The 17,218-nt window shown below is 43.0% G+C and overlaps 2 protein-coding genes across 5 annotated transcripts in view; one reads left to right on the forward strand and one right to left on the reverse strand.

Moving 5' to 3' along the window:
* The window catches only part of EML6 (EMAP like 6), a 231,345-nt gene extending 227,015 nt beyond the window's left edge, over positions 1-4,330 (forward strand). Inside the window, exons 39-41 of the mRNA XM_053666835.1 lie at positions 270-423; positions 837-937; positions 2,525-4,330. Of these exons, the coding sequence (XP_053522810.1) occupies positions 270-423; positions 837-937; positions 2,525-2,549 (280 nt within the window). The 3' untranslated portion in view covers positions 2,550-4,330. The remainder of the gene's footprint in view (positions 1-269; positions 424-836; positions 938-2,524) is intronic.
* Positions 4,331-4,527: 197 nt separating this feature from the next.
* Positions 4,528-17,218, reverse strand: part of RTN4 (reticulon 4) — a 76,111-nt gene continuing 63,420 nt past the window's right edge. For all 4 annotated transcript variants that reach the window (XM_037125776.2, XM_037125777.2, XM_037125778.2 and 1 more), the window contains 4 exons: positions 6,712-6,781; positions 6,169-6,215; positions 5,912-5,970; positions 4,528-5,523 (listed from right to left, as the gene is read on the reverse strand). In XM_037125776.2, coding sequence (XP_036981671.2) covers positions 5,481-5,523; positions 5,912-5,970; positions 6,169-6,215; positions 6,712-6,781 — 219 coding nt within the window. In that variant the 3' untranslated portion in view covers positions 4,528-5,480. The remainder of the gene's footprint in view (positions 5,524-5,911; positions 5,971-6,168; positions 6,216-6,711; positions 6,782-17,218) is intronic.

Here is a 17,218-nt window from a genome sequence, read left to right on the forward strand (position 1 = left end):
GCCCCCACTCTTCTCTCAAACATATGCATACTCAGGACTACAGGGAGGTGGGAGAGAATCAGAGATGGAGGTAACTTTTCTCTTGGGGGTGAAAAGGCCCCAGGCAGAGGACAAGAGCTGGGGCAAATGTACAGGGGCCAGAAGAGCCACCTGACCATACTGGTGTTATGTAAAATAACCCTCTTGCCCTCTTACCCCTGAGAGAGGACGTCCGACTGCAAGAGGGCTTCTCACAGGCCTCCTCTTAACACCTCTTCCTGTTGGAACAGCATTCTGGGAGACGAGGTCATTGGCATCTGGCCACGAAACGCAGACAAGGCTGATGTTAACTGCGCGTGTGTGACCCATGCTGGCCTGAACATTGTCACAGGAGATGACTTTGGGCTCGTGAAGCTCTTTGATTTCCCATGCACAGAAAAATTTGTGAGTCTTTCTCAGAGGAACCTCCCCACACTGCCCCCACGCCCTGGGTTTTCTGCACTGTGCCGGAGATGGCGACCACACCTAGACAGCCATCTAGAATCTAAAACACGAGGAACCTCGTTCCAGCCCTCTGGGAATCTGGCAACCCCGAACCTTTTCATCTCCCCCCCTCTGGAGGGGGAGTCCTGGCAGCCAGGAGAAGGGACGATGGGGGTGGACAAAATGGCTGTAACTGGGGCAAGGAGGAGACAGGAAAGTCAGTGAAAGGCTGGCTAACAGATTTCAGACCAAGTGGGAATCTTGAGTGAAGGAAGGTTCTGGCAAGCGGGGCTTTGTGTCCTTCAGGGAACGTGGTCCGAGGTTCCCAGGAGGAGCAGGGTCTCTCAGCCGTCTCTGTTCACTTTTGCTCACAGGCCAAACACAAACGTTACTTTGGTCACTCGGCTCACGTGACGAACATCCGTTTCTCGCACGATGACAAGTATGTGGTCAGCACTGGAGGAGACGACTGCAGGTACTAACCTGATTAATGTGGCTGTTACGCCCCAGGCCTGGTCTCCGCTGTTCCCCCGCACCCCCCACCCAGGGGCGTGGGGGGGCGCCAAGGAGGACAGTGAACAGGAAATCCCGGGAGTCCTAAGGAAGATAGGGTCTTTCCCAGTTTAAGGTATTTAGTGTCCAGTGACTCCCAACCCATGTCTCGACAGAACTGTGTGTCCACTAGAACTGTCCTGGGACTGTCCTGGTGAGAAGCCCAGGGCATGCAATAGCCACTCCGGGCATTGCTGGACGGAGGGGACAGGTCGGGGAGACCCAGCACGGCCCACTTCAGTGGGAGCTCCCAGACAAGCCGTAGTGCCATTCCAGACCGTCAGGTTAGAATGTGCTTGATCCTCGTAACTTCCAACTGATCACCAGAATTCCTAAGACCAGTGATTAATCCACAACCAAGAGGCTTCAAAATAATAACATGGAACCTCAGCCTCCTGAGAAGCAAGCATGGCAAGTGTTGCCCAATTTTACATAAAAGACCAGAGGAGGGGAGAGGCCATTAGGCCCAGTGCGAGTTAGAGGCAGAACCTCAACTAGTTTACTTGGACTCCTAAGCCAGGGCTGCTTTTGACCTTAACCATTGCTCAGTGCAAAATGGGCACATTGCTTTGTGAGGTGCGACTGCTCTCACAGTGATGTTGGAAGCCCCCCTACTAGCTCTAGAGATGAATCAGCCCCTCCGGCATTTCCAAGGCAGCTCTCTTCTGTCCTTCCACACTCGGCCCACGTGGAGTGTGGAGGGACGGGACAAGCTCATTCTAAGTCGCTCGGCTTCTCCACATGTAGTTGAAGAGCTTTAATGCAACATGAACACTGGTTTCTGTTCAACCCAAGCAAAACTCTTGGGGGCAGAGGATGGAGAAGAAATGCATGCAATTCTAGATGTTCAAGTGGTCTACGGCGCTGCAGAGAACGTCACCCACTTCCTTCTGGAGAGCATTATGTAGAACGTGGCCCCAAAGGACGCCTGACGGCCTGCCTGTGAGCAGCCGTCTCCAGTGCCAGCTGCTGCCGGCACTTAGAGCCCTTAAGATAGGACTGACGGCAGCTCCCTGTGGAGTGCGAACACCCACTCAGGACAGCACCAGCCAAATTGTGCACGAGCCAGCGATGAGAAGTAAACCAGTCACCAGGAGGTGCAGGTGACTTTTGATTGCTACAAAAGGCTTAGAAGCGGCCTTTGTAGCCTGGGAGCATAGTGTGATCCCTGGCTCGCTGCTCAAGTGGAGTTGATAAAACCTTTTCAGCACTAACAAGAGAGATAGTGTGAAGGCAAATTGTCAACAGTCCTCACACTGAGCATAGAGACTCCGGCTGCTGAAAGAGCCAAACCAAACAAAAAACAATAGACCTGTAAAGATAAAAAAGCAGTAGATTTTTAATTAGTTCCAAGATTTCTGGTTTCCTTTTTTTTTTTTTTTAAATTGACATAGACATGTTCACTGCATCACCTAATCTTGACTCTGGAGCACTGGCAGGGCTGTGCTTTGTCACGGGATAGAAGTGTGCGTGCAGCCGTCTAAAAGGACTGTCTGATCTGCTTTTCCAGTGTGTTTGTGTGGCGATGTCTATAAATGCCAGAACCTCTCACTGTACTGCTGCTGCTCCCACCCGGCAACCGCAGAGGCGGTGTGAGACACCTCGCCACCGGCTGCTGGAATCGCCTCCATGCTGCGGGCCGCACAAGCTCCGCCGCACAAGCTCCGCGCTAGCAAAGCGGTAAGACTGCACCCAGACTCGGGACTCTCCAGAACTGTGATGGCGAGAAGGAAGATCAGTTCTCAGATGTTAAGACTGCTTGCCTCTGTTCCTGAGACTAAAAACTATACATACTAACAACACTGACAACAGAAAAAATCCTATCTGACAATGTAGCCCACTGACAAAATTTAAAGCCTCATTTACCCTAACCAATATGTAGCTTTTAATTTGCATCAAAACTTTTACAAAAGATGTTTTGCTATTGTTTCTATATACTTTAAAACTGTTCATTTTTACAAATAAGTTGAACAAGACAGCTTAAGTTAGAAAAACCCAAGTCCTAGAACTATTGATAGCCTCTGTTCTCCACATTTAGCTTTCAAAACCAAATGAGCCATGTATAAACAAGTTGAGAAACTTAATTTTTTAACATTTTGTTTGCAGAGTTTTATATCCATTAAGTGCCTTTGAAAGTTTCCAGTTGTGTGGGCTGCCGTCTCACCTCCCACAGATTATCTCCTTTCTACATAAGGTGCTAAAACTTCGAAACTGAGGAGGGCTACAGGACCCTTAGCAGATTCCTGGTCTGTCACCTGTGTCATGTGTTTATGTCAAGGCTTCCCAAAGGAAGGACATCAGTTACCTGCTTGGGAAATAGTGGCCATAGGAAGGTGAGCAACAAAGAAATACACTCAGGAGGGAGGGAAGGAATAGAATGGGTTTTCATTATGTTTAGTGCCAAACCCACAAAATCCAAAATAGAATTCAAATAAAAACAAATCTCTACTACAGAATAGAAGGAAAAAAAAAACAGTTCCAGGAAGATAAGCTGATTTATCTTGTTAAATCTAAAACAGTAATGAATGCGGTAATCTGAGGCTGACTGGGTTTTTACCCTCCTAGAGTTGGGTTGACTCCACACTACTATTTGCTTCTGAACTAACTATATGGGCAAGTCTGAATTTTAAGAAAATTCTCTGCTGAACAAATTCCTAAACCCAAGCAATATTTGATAAATCAAGATTACAAAAGAAAATAATCTAACTTGGACAATATTGACCAGAAGACAGCTTCAAATCACCGCAATGGCACTGTCCACTCGGCAGGCAGGCCCTGGGGACCGTGAGCGCACGGGCATGTGCCACCGAATCCTTCCCGTCAGTGGGCTGATTTTGGATCTTGAATTACTGGCTAGCTGTCAGTTTAGGGGAAAGGTGAAATGAAGCATTTTCAATTAGATTAACATTTACCACAGAAGTGCTTCAGCATTCTAAATGGATTAGATCATTCATTAAGCTATTTTTTATATGCCAATTTATTAATGCCTTACATTAACCCACTGATAGGTTGTTGGGCCCACAGTCCTACTTGTTTCCTGTAACCACGTGACTGGTGACACCAAGTGATAACCATGTCTGCCTATATTGTACCACTGACCTTTCATACTGACTCAATCTTGCATTGAACTAACCATATGGGAGAACAATAAATTGATCAATGATATGTACAACTGTATTTAAAGAGCAATAGTGTCTTTGTGTCAAGAAAACTTCTTAAATCTTATTAGTAAATATTTATATGGTATGATTTTATGTTCACAAATCCTGCACTGTATTCTGTGTTAAAATATTGGTGCATGAATTTATTTTCAATTATCAAAGTATAAGAATACATAATTTAAACACATTTTGGTATGTCAAGTAAATTTGATTGGAAGTTTTCAAAGTAAACACAGCTGCACAATGAGCTGAAAACCTTTCTAACAATCCCTCCCTGGTTGAAGCAAAGTCCATACCCCCTTCGTGCGTACTTTTAATCTGCTGCAACTCCATGAAACCAAAATACCAAGCATCTTTTAAGTCTATAAGCTTTATTGATACTTCGCTTTTACAGTTCACAATGCATTCCACAGATTTAGTTCAGTACAGCTTAAACCACAATTGTATAAATCTTCATTTTATAATTTCTTGCATAACAATGTTTGATATTTGCAAACAATATTTTTGGAAGCATTAGATTCAGTCCACAGATTCAGAGTTTGTGACAGAATTAACTACGGTGAGTCTGTGCAAGAAGTTTAAATGGTGAGTTCTCTGTGCATGGCATCATTTCACATTGGAAACAGATGGTAGTTCTCCTAGAAATATATTTTTTCTGCTATGTATTTGAAACGTGTTACACACATGTAACCAATGACTCTGAAATATCAAGCACTGTGGGGAAGCTGGAAAGTAAAGGTCTAAGCTTTGTAAAACACTATATATAGATATATATATAATCTATATTTACTTATATTGGCAATTAATATAACAGTAAAATTCACAATACACCTAGAACATACCAGAAAGGCAAGCCTCTTCACTTCTGCTTTAGTGGTATGATCTCGTCTAAACATTTCAGAAAATCTGCATCACTCTACACAGACCATACACAGCGCACGAACTGTGAAAAGGGTTATTTTTTTTTTCAGCTCCACTTTCTCTGTAATTCCCCAAATACAGCAAGACTACCTGCAACAAAGTATGATACACAGCTTTCTCAGATCTTGTTTTATTCACCAGTGCCTCTTATAGGAGAAACAAGTACGATTACGGTTCAAATCCACACGTAGCAGCTCACAATACTTAAGGTGAAGAGCAAGCGGCGGTCCAGAGAGGCACGTCTCCCCGGACGCTGCGCCCTGAAAGTAAGATCTGCGAAGCCGCATTGTCCAGGTGCTGTTCTCCCCAACCCTCCCCCATGAAATCACGTGAAGACCCCCTTTAAAGATAAACTCCTACTGTTAATTATTTCAGGCTTTTTTTTCACTCATTTTTGCGCTTCAATCCAGGGATTTTTGCTTGGATTCTACAAATGGAAAGGAGGAGAGGAAAAGGTCAATGTAAAAAATTTTAAATCTGAAGCATCTTGTTTTCTGCTTCTTAGAATGCTATCCTTCAAGAACTACTTGTGTAGCGCTCAGCTTATGTAAGAAATGAAATCCTAAATGTCAAGTTACAAGCTATAATTTTGCTACTGTGGCCTCATGAATTAGTTTTAAACAAAGCCTTAAAAACACAGAGTAAACATAGAAATAAATTACCCAAATGTTAGGAAAAAATCTTTTGGCAATTGTATCACACTTTATGTCTAATTTGCTACAGTCATTATGCCTGAAACAAAAAAATACTGCACTGTTCTCAACAGTACACCTTATTCTGGGTTTTAAAAAAAGTTGCAGATTTTAAATACTTACTTAGCCATAGCATCTTTGACATTTTTATTTGCAAGTCCTAGATAATGATCTATCTGTGCCTGAAAGACAAGTATAAAGAAGTTATTAGAAAATTAACATTGCTAAAGAATCTGATTAACCATCACTATGACCCAACAAATTAAAGGCAAAAGAAGCCACCACTTTTTTTAAGACTTATGAAACTGGCACGGATACATTTCTAAGTTCCACATAATAAAGTGAGCTCTTTATTCTGAAATCTGCAGTTAAGGAATTACCTGATGCCGTTCATAAATAACAGGAACGCTGAAGAGTGAAATCAGAGCTGAAAAAGGAAACACACAACCTTTAAAACAGACTGGTGTGACTGAGGGAACAAACACTACGAAGTCATCAAACTAGAAACAGTCTTAAGCTACTCAGGCCGTGTTCCCAATGAAGGAAAAATACACAGGCTCTCCTGGGTGCACCTGCTGGTGTGGTGGGGCGCCTCTCCAGAGCGAGCAAACAACCACGGGAGGCTGCAAGAACCATGCCCGGCTCCTAACACACAGGTGCTATGTGGTTAGGTACATTTATGACTGTACCGTCTGACAAGGCCCCCCTCGTTCTGCTTTATCACTGTTAGTTGGAGCAGCCTTCAGGAACTAAAGTAGCATTTCAGTAAACAGCATCAGCAATTTACTTAAAGAGATCACAACCTCAAACACATCTCTATTTTTCCTACAATATAATAAGCACGCTCTCCAATAAAATCTCTAAGCTCCTGGCGCACAATTGTTTTCCTGCAATTTTCCACCCCAGTGTGTTTGTGGACTTACCCAAAATCAGTAGTGTCAGGCCATTGAACAAGGCACCAACGTACGTAAATACCCACATCAGCACCGCAAACTGTAAGAAAATAATGTTAGCCTATTAAAAAATATTTCAAGTAAGGCTTCTTAATTAAGCTTTCAAATAAAAGCATCCCACCTAAATGCCAACCTGGTAGTGGCATATTCTTTGGACTTGGTAAAAAAATACGGATAATTCATTTCTAAGTCACCACTCTCAATTCAGGATTTTGGAATCCTAATTAGAACAATAGATTTGATTCATTTTCTCTGGAGTTCATTATCAAGTAAAACAGTTGATTCTGTTTTCTCTGAGAACATAAAATATGCCAAAGGTACAACTTAATAACTCTAGTTCTAATATAGCATTTAGCAAGACTGAAATGGCAAGACTGAAAAGGTGCTGTGAGAATTCATATGAAATCTGATGTTAAAGTACTAAGAAATCGAGTGAAGGTCTACCTGAGCTGAATAATTCAGACATTAAAATCTCAGACATGTGAACAGTAAACAAAGGAGCAGGGAGTACTTATTATCAAGATTAGGTTTCAGGTACCAAAAATATCAACCCTGGCACTTTACCAAGGATCAGAGGCACTGTCTATCCAGTGTTTTAACAGCCATAGTTAACTCTGGGAATGAGGTCTCACGCTTTTATACCAATTATTAAAATTGACCATTATGCTTCTGTAACCACTGCCTTCTTTATTCATTTAACAAGCACTAATATAGTTCCTATGTATTAGTGCCACTCACTGTTCTAAATGCTTTACCAACAGAAACTCACTCCTCCTGACAGCTTATGAGGCAGGCACCATTATAACTACAGCAGATGCCGACGCTGCAGAAAAGAGAGGTCAGTAACCTGCCCGAGGGACGGTCCCACTGTCCCCTGTTCCACAGATACGGCAGCCTGGGAAAGGCTATGCTTCCAAAAAGTGATTTCCGTTGGAGAAATCCTTTATTTCCTCCCCTTACGTTATGAATGGCTGGACAAGAGAACTTCGATGTTTTCTTCCAGTTCTAAAACTTGTCGACATCGTATAGTACAAAGACTCAATGACGCTTCAAAGCAGTTCTCGAAGACTTAAAACCACCGTTAGTCTGGATTTTATTAACTACTCATACCAGCAATTCCTTTGCTTCTTATTAAAAGCTTTCTTATGCCTGGCAATCACTCAGTACTATTCACTAGTCGGTAACAAACACAGCACCATCTACAGGGATTATTTAGGTACATGGAACGTGGTGGGAATGAAAAGGAGAGAGGCATTCACATCTCCACGACCTAAAGCAGGGGCTGCTGAACTTTTTCTGTAAAGTAAGATACTGAGTGTGGGCCACAAGGACTCTCTGTCACATATGCTTCGAATATCATCCTTTGAAAATGTAAAAACCACTCTTAGTTCCCAGGCTGCACAAAGCAGGCCATGGGCCAGTTTGCTCACCCTTTTGATCTAAGGCGTACCTTTCTCCCTGTCTTTCTTCATTCAACCACATCAGACCAAACGCATACTATGAGCTGGGTACTGAGCAGCAGTCACGGCGTTCCAACTCCAGTAAGCTTCCTTCCTACAGGTTAGGAAGACACTTTGGATTCCTCCACCGACTGTCAGCTCAACAAACAGCAACACTCCAGCTACCCCTAAAGCTAAGTTTAATTAATGTTTGAGCAAACATACTTAAGCATTCTTAACACCTGTCCATTGAAAATCAAACATTAAATGCTGCCCCGGTCTTAGCAACTGCTGTGGGGCTACTAATGAAGGTCTGAAATCTGACCCCCCCCAGTCAGCAAGCCTTTCCTTCTCACACAGCTTTAGGGACTCCCGTTGCAGAGCTAAGTATAACTTATGCACTTGAGCAAGTTTGCTACAGAGCAACTGAGCTATTTTCATCCATCCCCATCTACACATCTGAAGGGAAAACGAGTCTACCTCGCCCATTTTAGAAGAAATGGTTTCAGCAATAAAGACACCCTATGTAACCGAATTCAGATATGAACACACGCAAGCAAAAGTAAGTCCTACTTTGTTCACTAAGTCACTGACAGGGCCTGCTCCCAACCCACGCGGAGAGAAGCCCAAGTCGCCACACCTAGTCTGTCCAGGGGCTCAAGTGTCTGGTGCTTGCCCCTTGGAGGAAACTTCCTGAAGGCCAGGCTCTCCACAGGCAGAGAGGAGAGAGGCCTCAAGTGCACTTGGGGCGAGGCAGGTGACAGAGCGGGGAGAGGCGGGGGCAGCCTTCTTCTTCTCTTCAAAGAGGCACCCAGTCGGCTCCCCCTGCTGCCAGCGACTGCTGCAGGCCCATACCCCGCTGTCCCATCTCAAGGGAGAAACCAGAAATTCACATTTTCACATGTTATCACAGAATTTTAAATGTTACAGCTAACTTTGGACACAATTTAACACTTCAGACACCCAAAACAGAAATACTGGGTGAGGGTTTCCAGAGCACACTCCATCGGAAGAGAAAGGAGTGTGGTAAGAACAAGCATCCAGCAAATGCACAATGACTGTAACTGTTAGTTACATAACAAAACAGCAACTACCTTTTTTTGGAGATTATATTAATTAGGTCAGTTCACAACCCCCAAATTTAGTACTGTTACTATCCCTATGGTGGAAGCAACCAAGACACAAAGATTAAGGATATGGGCAGACCAGAGGTCACAGTGATCTCAGTTTACCTGACTCCAGAATCTATACCGTAAAACCACCTATAATGGGAATTTACCGTGAGTGTGCAGCTATCATAAAGAAGCAGGAAAAAGGTCGATAAACACTTTTAAAAAGCTGCTCTTATTTTACACTTACAAATTCGATGCTATTCCATGGCAAATGCTTTTCAATATTACAGCCAATGCAAACAAACTGTGCAAGTCGAAGCTCATCTCTCTCGGGCGGTAATGAACTGGAGGAAAGGGGCACAAAGCGCAGCCAAGGTCCGACGAACCTGCACGAGGGCAAGGCCGTGCCGTGTTTGCCTCTCCCCAGGGTAACACTTGCCTGCATATCACAGGCCTCATCAGGAGGTCCCGCAGGCTTTATTAGATGATGCCTCGATGGGGGGGGGGGGGCACTTTTAAAGAAAATGAAGACAGGGTACTTAACAGAATTTCAGAAATTCCTATGGCGATTGTGACATTTTCAAACTTTTTCTGCATTTTTAAACACTAGGAAGTATTTGACTTTTTTTGACTCGTTAATGTCACCTTGACTGCCTCTACATTCTCTCCGCCCATTTCCATTCTAATTTTTCTGTGAGCCAAAGAAACCAGAAAGGAAACTGTCAAAGTGTGTATGTTAATAACTCCATAAGAGCCCGAGGGCTAGATTTTAATGTTGTTTTGGGTCAGCTATTTCTGGAGTGAGGCCTTTTTGCTCACTTTCAGATTTAAGACTGTATTCTGGAACATCATGGTTGCCATAGCTAGGAATTTTCATACAATGTTAACATATATTTTCACTGAAAATCACAGAACTGCCATCATACAGAATCTAGTCTCTATCACTCAAAGCCATGTAACAGAGAAGTAAGAACCTTTGCCTAAAATACTGGTTCTATTTATTTTTTAAAGATTTTATTTCTTTATTTTAGAGTGAGGAATGGAGGAAGAGAAACACACCCCAACTGGGGCCCGAAACCCAGGCATGTGCCCTGACTGGGAATGGAACCTGCGACCTTTCAGTTTGCAAGCTGGCACTCAATCCACAGAGCCACACCAGCCAGGTCTAAAGTACCTGGTCTTAGCAACTATTAAATTAGGCTTTTTCTTGGGATTTGACGTTTCAAAAGTCAGGAACTTTCTAATAAAGTTCAGGGCCTTATTCAAGATGCTCCAAAGCTGAGCCCCGAAGGGACAGTTGCACGCTTTTCTTATAGAGAAGGGACGGGTTGGCAGTGGGGAGAAACCAGAGAACAGGGTGCAGGGGTGTCCCACCCACGGCCAGGGTGGCTATGAAGGCAGCCCAACACGGAATCACAAATTCACTTAGAAAATGTTTTTCTTTTGCTCATCAGTGTTCACTAGTGTTTGTGTATTTAATGTGTGGCCTGGAGACACCAAAAGGTGGGCCACCCCTGGACCTCTTCATGCCACAAATTTTGAAAACGGTGACCCTCCATACAGTAGTCCCTAAAAAGTGAAATCATCATTTCATGAGGTGGGACCCCCCTCACCCCCTTCCTTGTAGAGTCAGTAATTCTGCAGCTCCCCAGGTGGTGCACAGCCAACACCGAGAACCACGTTTTACAACAGGAGCCCCCTTGTCAAAGACCCCCTTGCACACAGGGTCCATTACAGAAATGGAATCAAACCTTAACCAGGTGGTTTAAGTTTGTTCAAATATCTTACTAGTTTTCTGGTGGTAACAGGTGTTATTTAAACAAGGTTGACAAATACTAGCTGAAATAAAGTTCTCCAGCCTCTTTCTGACTTGTCAGGCACTAATAAACTAACATGCATTAGACTCTCTAGGACAGGGATACACACCCAGCTTCCACAACTCAACTTTACTGGAGAACATTCCTCCTTTACTTCCCCTGTCATTCACTTGCCTCCCCCCACCTATGTCTGGTATTCAGTTGAACAAACCCACTTTACAAAATAACAACTTTTAAAACAAAGCCTAGACTTCTGGCCAAGATGAAGGTATAGGTAGACACACTGTGCCTCCTCCCACAACCAAAATAAGGAGGACAGCAATTCAGAAACAAAACAACAACCAGAACTGACAGAAAACTGAACTGTATGGAAGTTGGACAACCAAGGAGTTAAAAGATAGACACATTCATCCAGACCGGTAGGCGGGGCAGAGTCGGACAGCCGGGTGGAGAGGGACAGTGACACAAAAAGCAGTGGCACCAGGTGCGCAAGGCACCCCAGGAGCACAAGGTGGTGGTGGGTGGACCCTGGGAGCAGGGTGGCAACAGGCAGACACAGTGAGGCAGCGACTGTGAAGCGAGGCACTGCACACAAGGCAGCTGGCTGACTGGTCGGTCCCATATTCGCACACAGATAAACCAGGTGAAACTGGGGACTGAGACAGACCACGCAACCCAGGGTCCCAATGCAGGGAAATAAACCCTCAAAACACCAATTCAGACTCCCAGCCTCACAGGAGAGTTCGTTGGAGAGACCCACAGGGTCCTAAAATGTACACAAGCCCACCCACCCGGGGAACCAGCACCAGAAGGGCCCAGTTTGCTTGGGGGAAGCAGCGGAAGTGACAAATCTGACAGAACAGGACAAGCACCATTGTTCCCTCTCTGACCCCGCCCCCACATACAGCATCACAACCCAGTGACTGGGTTGCCCTGCCCTGGTGTACACCTAAGGCTCTGCCACTCACTACATAACAGGCACAAGACCTCCCCCCTTCCCCCCCAAAACAAACAAAAGAACAGATCAAAGCTCCGCAGCAAATACAACTAAGCAATGAACAGACAGCCAACCTATCAGATGCACAGTTCAAAGCACTGGTGATCAGGATGCTCACAGAATTGGTTGACTTCGGTCACAAATTAGATGAAAAAAATGAAGGCTATGCTAAGTGAAATGAAGGAAAATGCACAGGGAACCAATAGTGATGGGAAGAAAACTGGGACTCAAATCAATGCAGTGGGCCAGAAAGAAGGAAGAAACAACCAAACAGAAAAGGATGAAGAAACAAGAATTCAAACAAATGAGGAGAGGCTTAGGAACCTCCAGGACATCTTTAAACATTCCAACATCCGAATTATAGGGGTACTAGAAGGAGAATAGGAAGGGCAACAAGTGAAAAACTTATCTGAACAAATAATAAAGGAGAACTTCCCCAATCTGGCAAAGGAAATGGACTTCCAGGAAATCCAGGAAGCTCAGAGAGTCCCAAAGAAGTTGGACCCAAGAAGGAACACACCAAGGCACATCATCATTACATTAGCCAAGATTAAAATGAAGGAGAGAATTCTAGAAGCAGCAAGAGATAAGGAGACAGTCACCTACAAAGGAGTTCCCATCAGACTGTCAGCTGATTTCTCAAAAGAGACCTTACAGGCGAGAAGGGGCTGGAAAGAAGTATTCCAAGTCATGAAAGGCAAGGACCTACATCCAAGAGTGCTCTATCCAGCAAAGCTTTCATTTAGAATGGAAGGGCAGATAAAGTGCCTCTCAGATAAGGTAAAGGAGTTCATCAACACCAAGCCCTTATTATATGAAATGTTAAAGGGACTTATCTAAGAAGATAAAAACATGTACAGTAAAATGACAGCAAACTCACAATTATTAACAACCACACCTAAAACAAAACCAAACTAGAACAGGAACAGAACCACAGAAATGGAGATCACATGGAGGGTTAGCAACTAGGGAGTGGGAGGAGGAGAAGGGGGGGGAAAGGTACAGAGAATAAGTAGCATAGATGGTAGGTAGAAAATAGACAGGGGGAGGGCAAAAAGAATATGGGAAATGTAGAAGCTAAAGAACTTATGACACACGGACATGAACTAAAGGAGGGGAATGTAGATGGGAGAGGGTGTGCAGGGTGAAGGGGAATGAAGGAGCAGAAATGGGATGACTGTAATGGCATAATTAATAAAATATATTTTAAAACAAAGCCTGTGGACTGGTCAAAACATTGAGCTGTGTTTAAATTTTATACTAATGTTTGAAATAAGTTCTACTGACTGGAATAAGGAATATTTTTTCAGCAATTTTGCCCTTAATATTTGCCTAGAATTAATCCTTTGAGAAATGGATTGCTACTCAATCCATGGACACTTGAAATCTTTTCTAGGACAGAGAAGCTTATACTTAATTGTAAAGGAGCACAGGAAGTGGAACCATTACACACTCAGAAGGGGAGGTCTGCGGAACCCATTTTTCCTGGTCCAAGTCGCCCACCAGGAGGAGACCCAGCCCAGGCGCAGATAACCGCTGCCTCCCGCCAGGTCTCTTCATAAGGCCTAATGAGGCCCGGAGTTGGGTTACTTCCTCAGTCACATTTGAAAGAGCAGACTGCTCCCTCACACTGCCCCCGAAAAGATAATAAGCAAGCAGAAGTGGTTGTTTACCACACTAACACTAGTGGCTCTAAAATTTTTACTTCCTGAAGAAGAATGTTTCAAACATAAGTAGTGGTAAATGTGACTCAATCTAGAAATGTAGATTATAGAAATTCGAGGGTGCCAAATTTATGAATTTATGAAGACAGTGAGCTATAGAGAACTGTCTTTAAATTTGTGTTCAAAAGCTATTATTTTAAATAAGCCATAGAGATGGATACAATGTTTATTTTCTAAATGAAAAAAATCATAAACAGACACTAATTCCCATTGCATCTTCTTGAAATTAGGATAGTTTCCATTTTCCAGGTATGAATCATATAAAATCAAAGTAATTCCAATCAAAAGCTGGTTCCTATAAATTTTTTTATAACTTCATGTTCCACAAACTCATCTGATAACGAGAGAGACTGGGGCTGAGTCTCAACTGATAACGAGAGTTACTATAAACTTTCCACAGACTTAACGTTTGAATATAAGGAAATAAATAAATAAGGACAAATAGATTTTTACTTAATATTGAACAGGGTTTAAAAAAAACGAGAATTTAAAAAGCCAATTTTTGCTCACTTTACTATGACTCTCCTACCAACTAATGTGACTAAAAGGCAAATAGTAATAGAGTCAGAAAAAAAATCATTCTTTTTTAAAATGCTCTGTATAGAAAGAAATAGGGGTAAAAGTGACGATCCTCAAGGAACTCTTTGTAGAAAGAGAATTAGTGAAGTCCTTTTTATGAAGAGGCCACAAGCATTAATACCAACTTTTCGTCACTAAGAGTCATTCTGAGCCAGCGTCCTGTGTTCTAAGCACCTTGTTCAGTGGAGACAGACGGACAGAGTGTGCACTACTCACACACGAGGACAGTAAGAAAACATCGCCCGGTGCAGCAGAACCACAGAGCTGATCAGGAAGACCCTTCGTGTGTATCGTCAGCACGCATACTCATCACCTTTGCATCCAGAGAGAAAGATCCCCGGCTTTATTCTTCTGCCTTGATAGGTTTAAGAGAGACCTAAATGCAAAGCTCATCCTATGGGCTAATACATTGGAACAACTGTTACTTATTTGGAGTGCTGAAAAGAACTGCCTTCTGGGGAAGTCACCACGCAGCTTTCCTTGAGCTCTGGACTTGCCAAAAAACACTACTGAGGAAAACCGTTCATATACATTTTCTTCTTTTACTTTTTCTTTTCAAAAGTACTGCTAATCCTTAAAAAGAAAAAGGAGTAAACTATTTTTAATGCAAATCTTTCCCCTAATATTAACAAAGAAGGTCCTAAAAATCTAAGAAAGCATCATAAAAATAAAATGTTCCAGAAAGTTCATCTGGTTCATTATGTGCCATTTTCTGGTTTCTTTCAAGTCAGCAAAGTAACCCAGGGCAAGAACTGATCACGTTCAGTTCCTCCCATTTGTGCTAGCTTCCTCACGAAAAGCATAATTGCTTAAAAAGTAAAAAACTAAGGTAATTTTCAAAAGAAATCTTAAAACGAGATTTAACAACAAAAATAAATTCTTTATCTCATAAAGGTTATTTATTTATAATTTCCTTATATCCTTTCAAACATCTGTGCAAGACAGTTTTAAAGGTTTTTAAAGTATTTAATCCGACCTCGTCTAACATGTTCTCACTCCCTGGCCTTTGTACAGTTTCCACTCCATGTCATGTCCACACATGAGATTTTGCACAGGTAACAGAAAACTGTGCAAGAACAGATGAGTGTTCTTTTGATTAAAGAAAAGTAGAAACCTCAAACTTGAACTTATAAAAACTGCAACATAATGAATCATTCTCAGATCAATCTGTTCTGTTTTTAAACAGATTTCATCAAGAATGCCTCTTCTCTCAAGAAAAATGTTAAATTAAATTATGAACATATAGCTGCCTTCATAGCTATCCTACACAAACATGAAGGCCGACTTGTGGTTTGTACCTGCTGAGATTTTTATCACGTCTACAAAAGCAATGACACTGCCCTCTATCAAGTGTCCTGATGCCTTTACTTGGAGTCGCCCCCACTACTGCTAAATTCGGAGACAGTCCTTTGCTGTCTGAAGCTGTATCACTATTTATAGCGTTTCTTCTCGATTTCCACCCACAAACCTTTCATCTTAAATGTACTAGTCCCTTCTCTTAAATAACTGTTCGTACATGCTCTCCCCGACGCTCAGGCTTTACAAAGCAAACCTTGCCTCAGCGAACAGGAACTGGTTTCTTCTGGTACCCACGCGTACAGGACGCTAATTCGACTACTCCAAAATGTTTGTTTCCTTTTGAAACTAACTGATCAAACACCCCAAATAACACAGCCATGATCTTGTTTACTCATACACTGACATAAAAGCACTACCAAAATAAATTACCGTATCCATTAATGTTACGGGTAATTAACTGGGGTTCAAGTCTTAAACTGAGAGAGGCACACAGCTGAAAATCAAGTCCATCTATTGGCTAACATGTCTGCTAACAGCAATTCGGACATTTAAATCTATTCTGACCAGACACTGTTTCCCTGGGTCTAAAGGCCCACTCATCCTACTGCTGTGATATCCTCAGCCTGCATGATAAATTGCAAACCAGTGCATTACTCTTGGAAAAAACCGGTTATGACAATTACTACTACAGTACATTTATATACAAGCTTAGATTGGAAACAAGTCTGCCTTAAGCAGAGTCAAGGGCAATAACACAAAAAACTCCAAGTTCTTCATGAAGGAAAAGCACTTAGGTCCCCAAAGCCCCACTGCTGGGGGCTCATGTTACATGACTGTATACTAGTTTGAGTCGGTCTGGACTTCAGGAGAGTTTACAATGCAAGGTGAGACTAACAAATGCTGTGTAGCAAGATCCAGCAACTCAAGAAAAACTTCCAACAATTACCAACTAAAGATTAGTTGAGGTGTTTCAGAATATTAAAGCTCTTCCAGAACACACACGCTAAGAAAGAGTCCGAGATATGAAAGAGCTTGTATGTGTATATGAATCACATACAAGGAAAGAAATTACCGCAAGTGCTAGACTCTAAAACAAAATCAAACAGACTGAAAGGACAAAGCCTGCGCCATTTGCTATCGTGACGCCATTTTGCCAAGCAGGCCTCTGACCTTGTTAAACAGGACTGCCATTTTACTGTTAGGAGCTTACGTCCCCAGGACTGAAAAACATTGGTGCTCGAAAGGAAGAACAGACCATGACCAACCACCCCCCACAGCCACAGGCAAAAGACCACAGAGGAGCAAACTGCAGCTTCTGCACAACCACCTGAAACCTCTGGGTTGCAACGCCCCCAGCAGCCCAGGCGCCACCCAACAGCACCGCACAGCCCCCCCATGATCCAATTATAATCCACTAAAAGCCAAGGGCCCCACCCCTCAGTGCTGGTGCGTCCCTCCGCACCTAGCCCTTTCCCCTTCTTGGGAAAGTAAAATACAAGCTTGACTCTGT

Source organism: Artibeus jamaicensis, unplaced genomic scaffold (genome assembly GCF_021234435.1).
Source record: "Artibeus jamaicensis isolate MK-2021 breed Jamaican fruit bat unplaced genomic scaffold, CSHL_Jam_final contig_465, whole genome shotgun sequence".
NCBI lineage: Eukaryota > Metazoa > Chordata > Mammalia > Chiroptera > Phyllostomidae > Artibeus > Artibeus jamaicensis.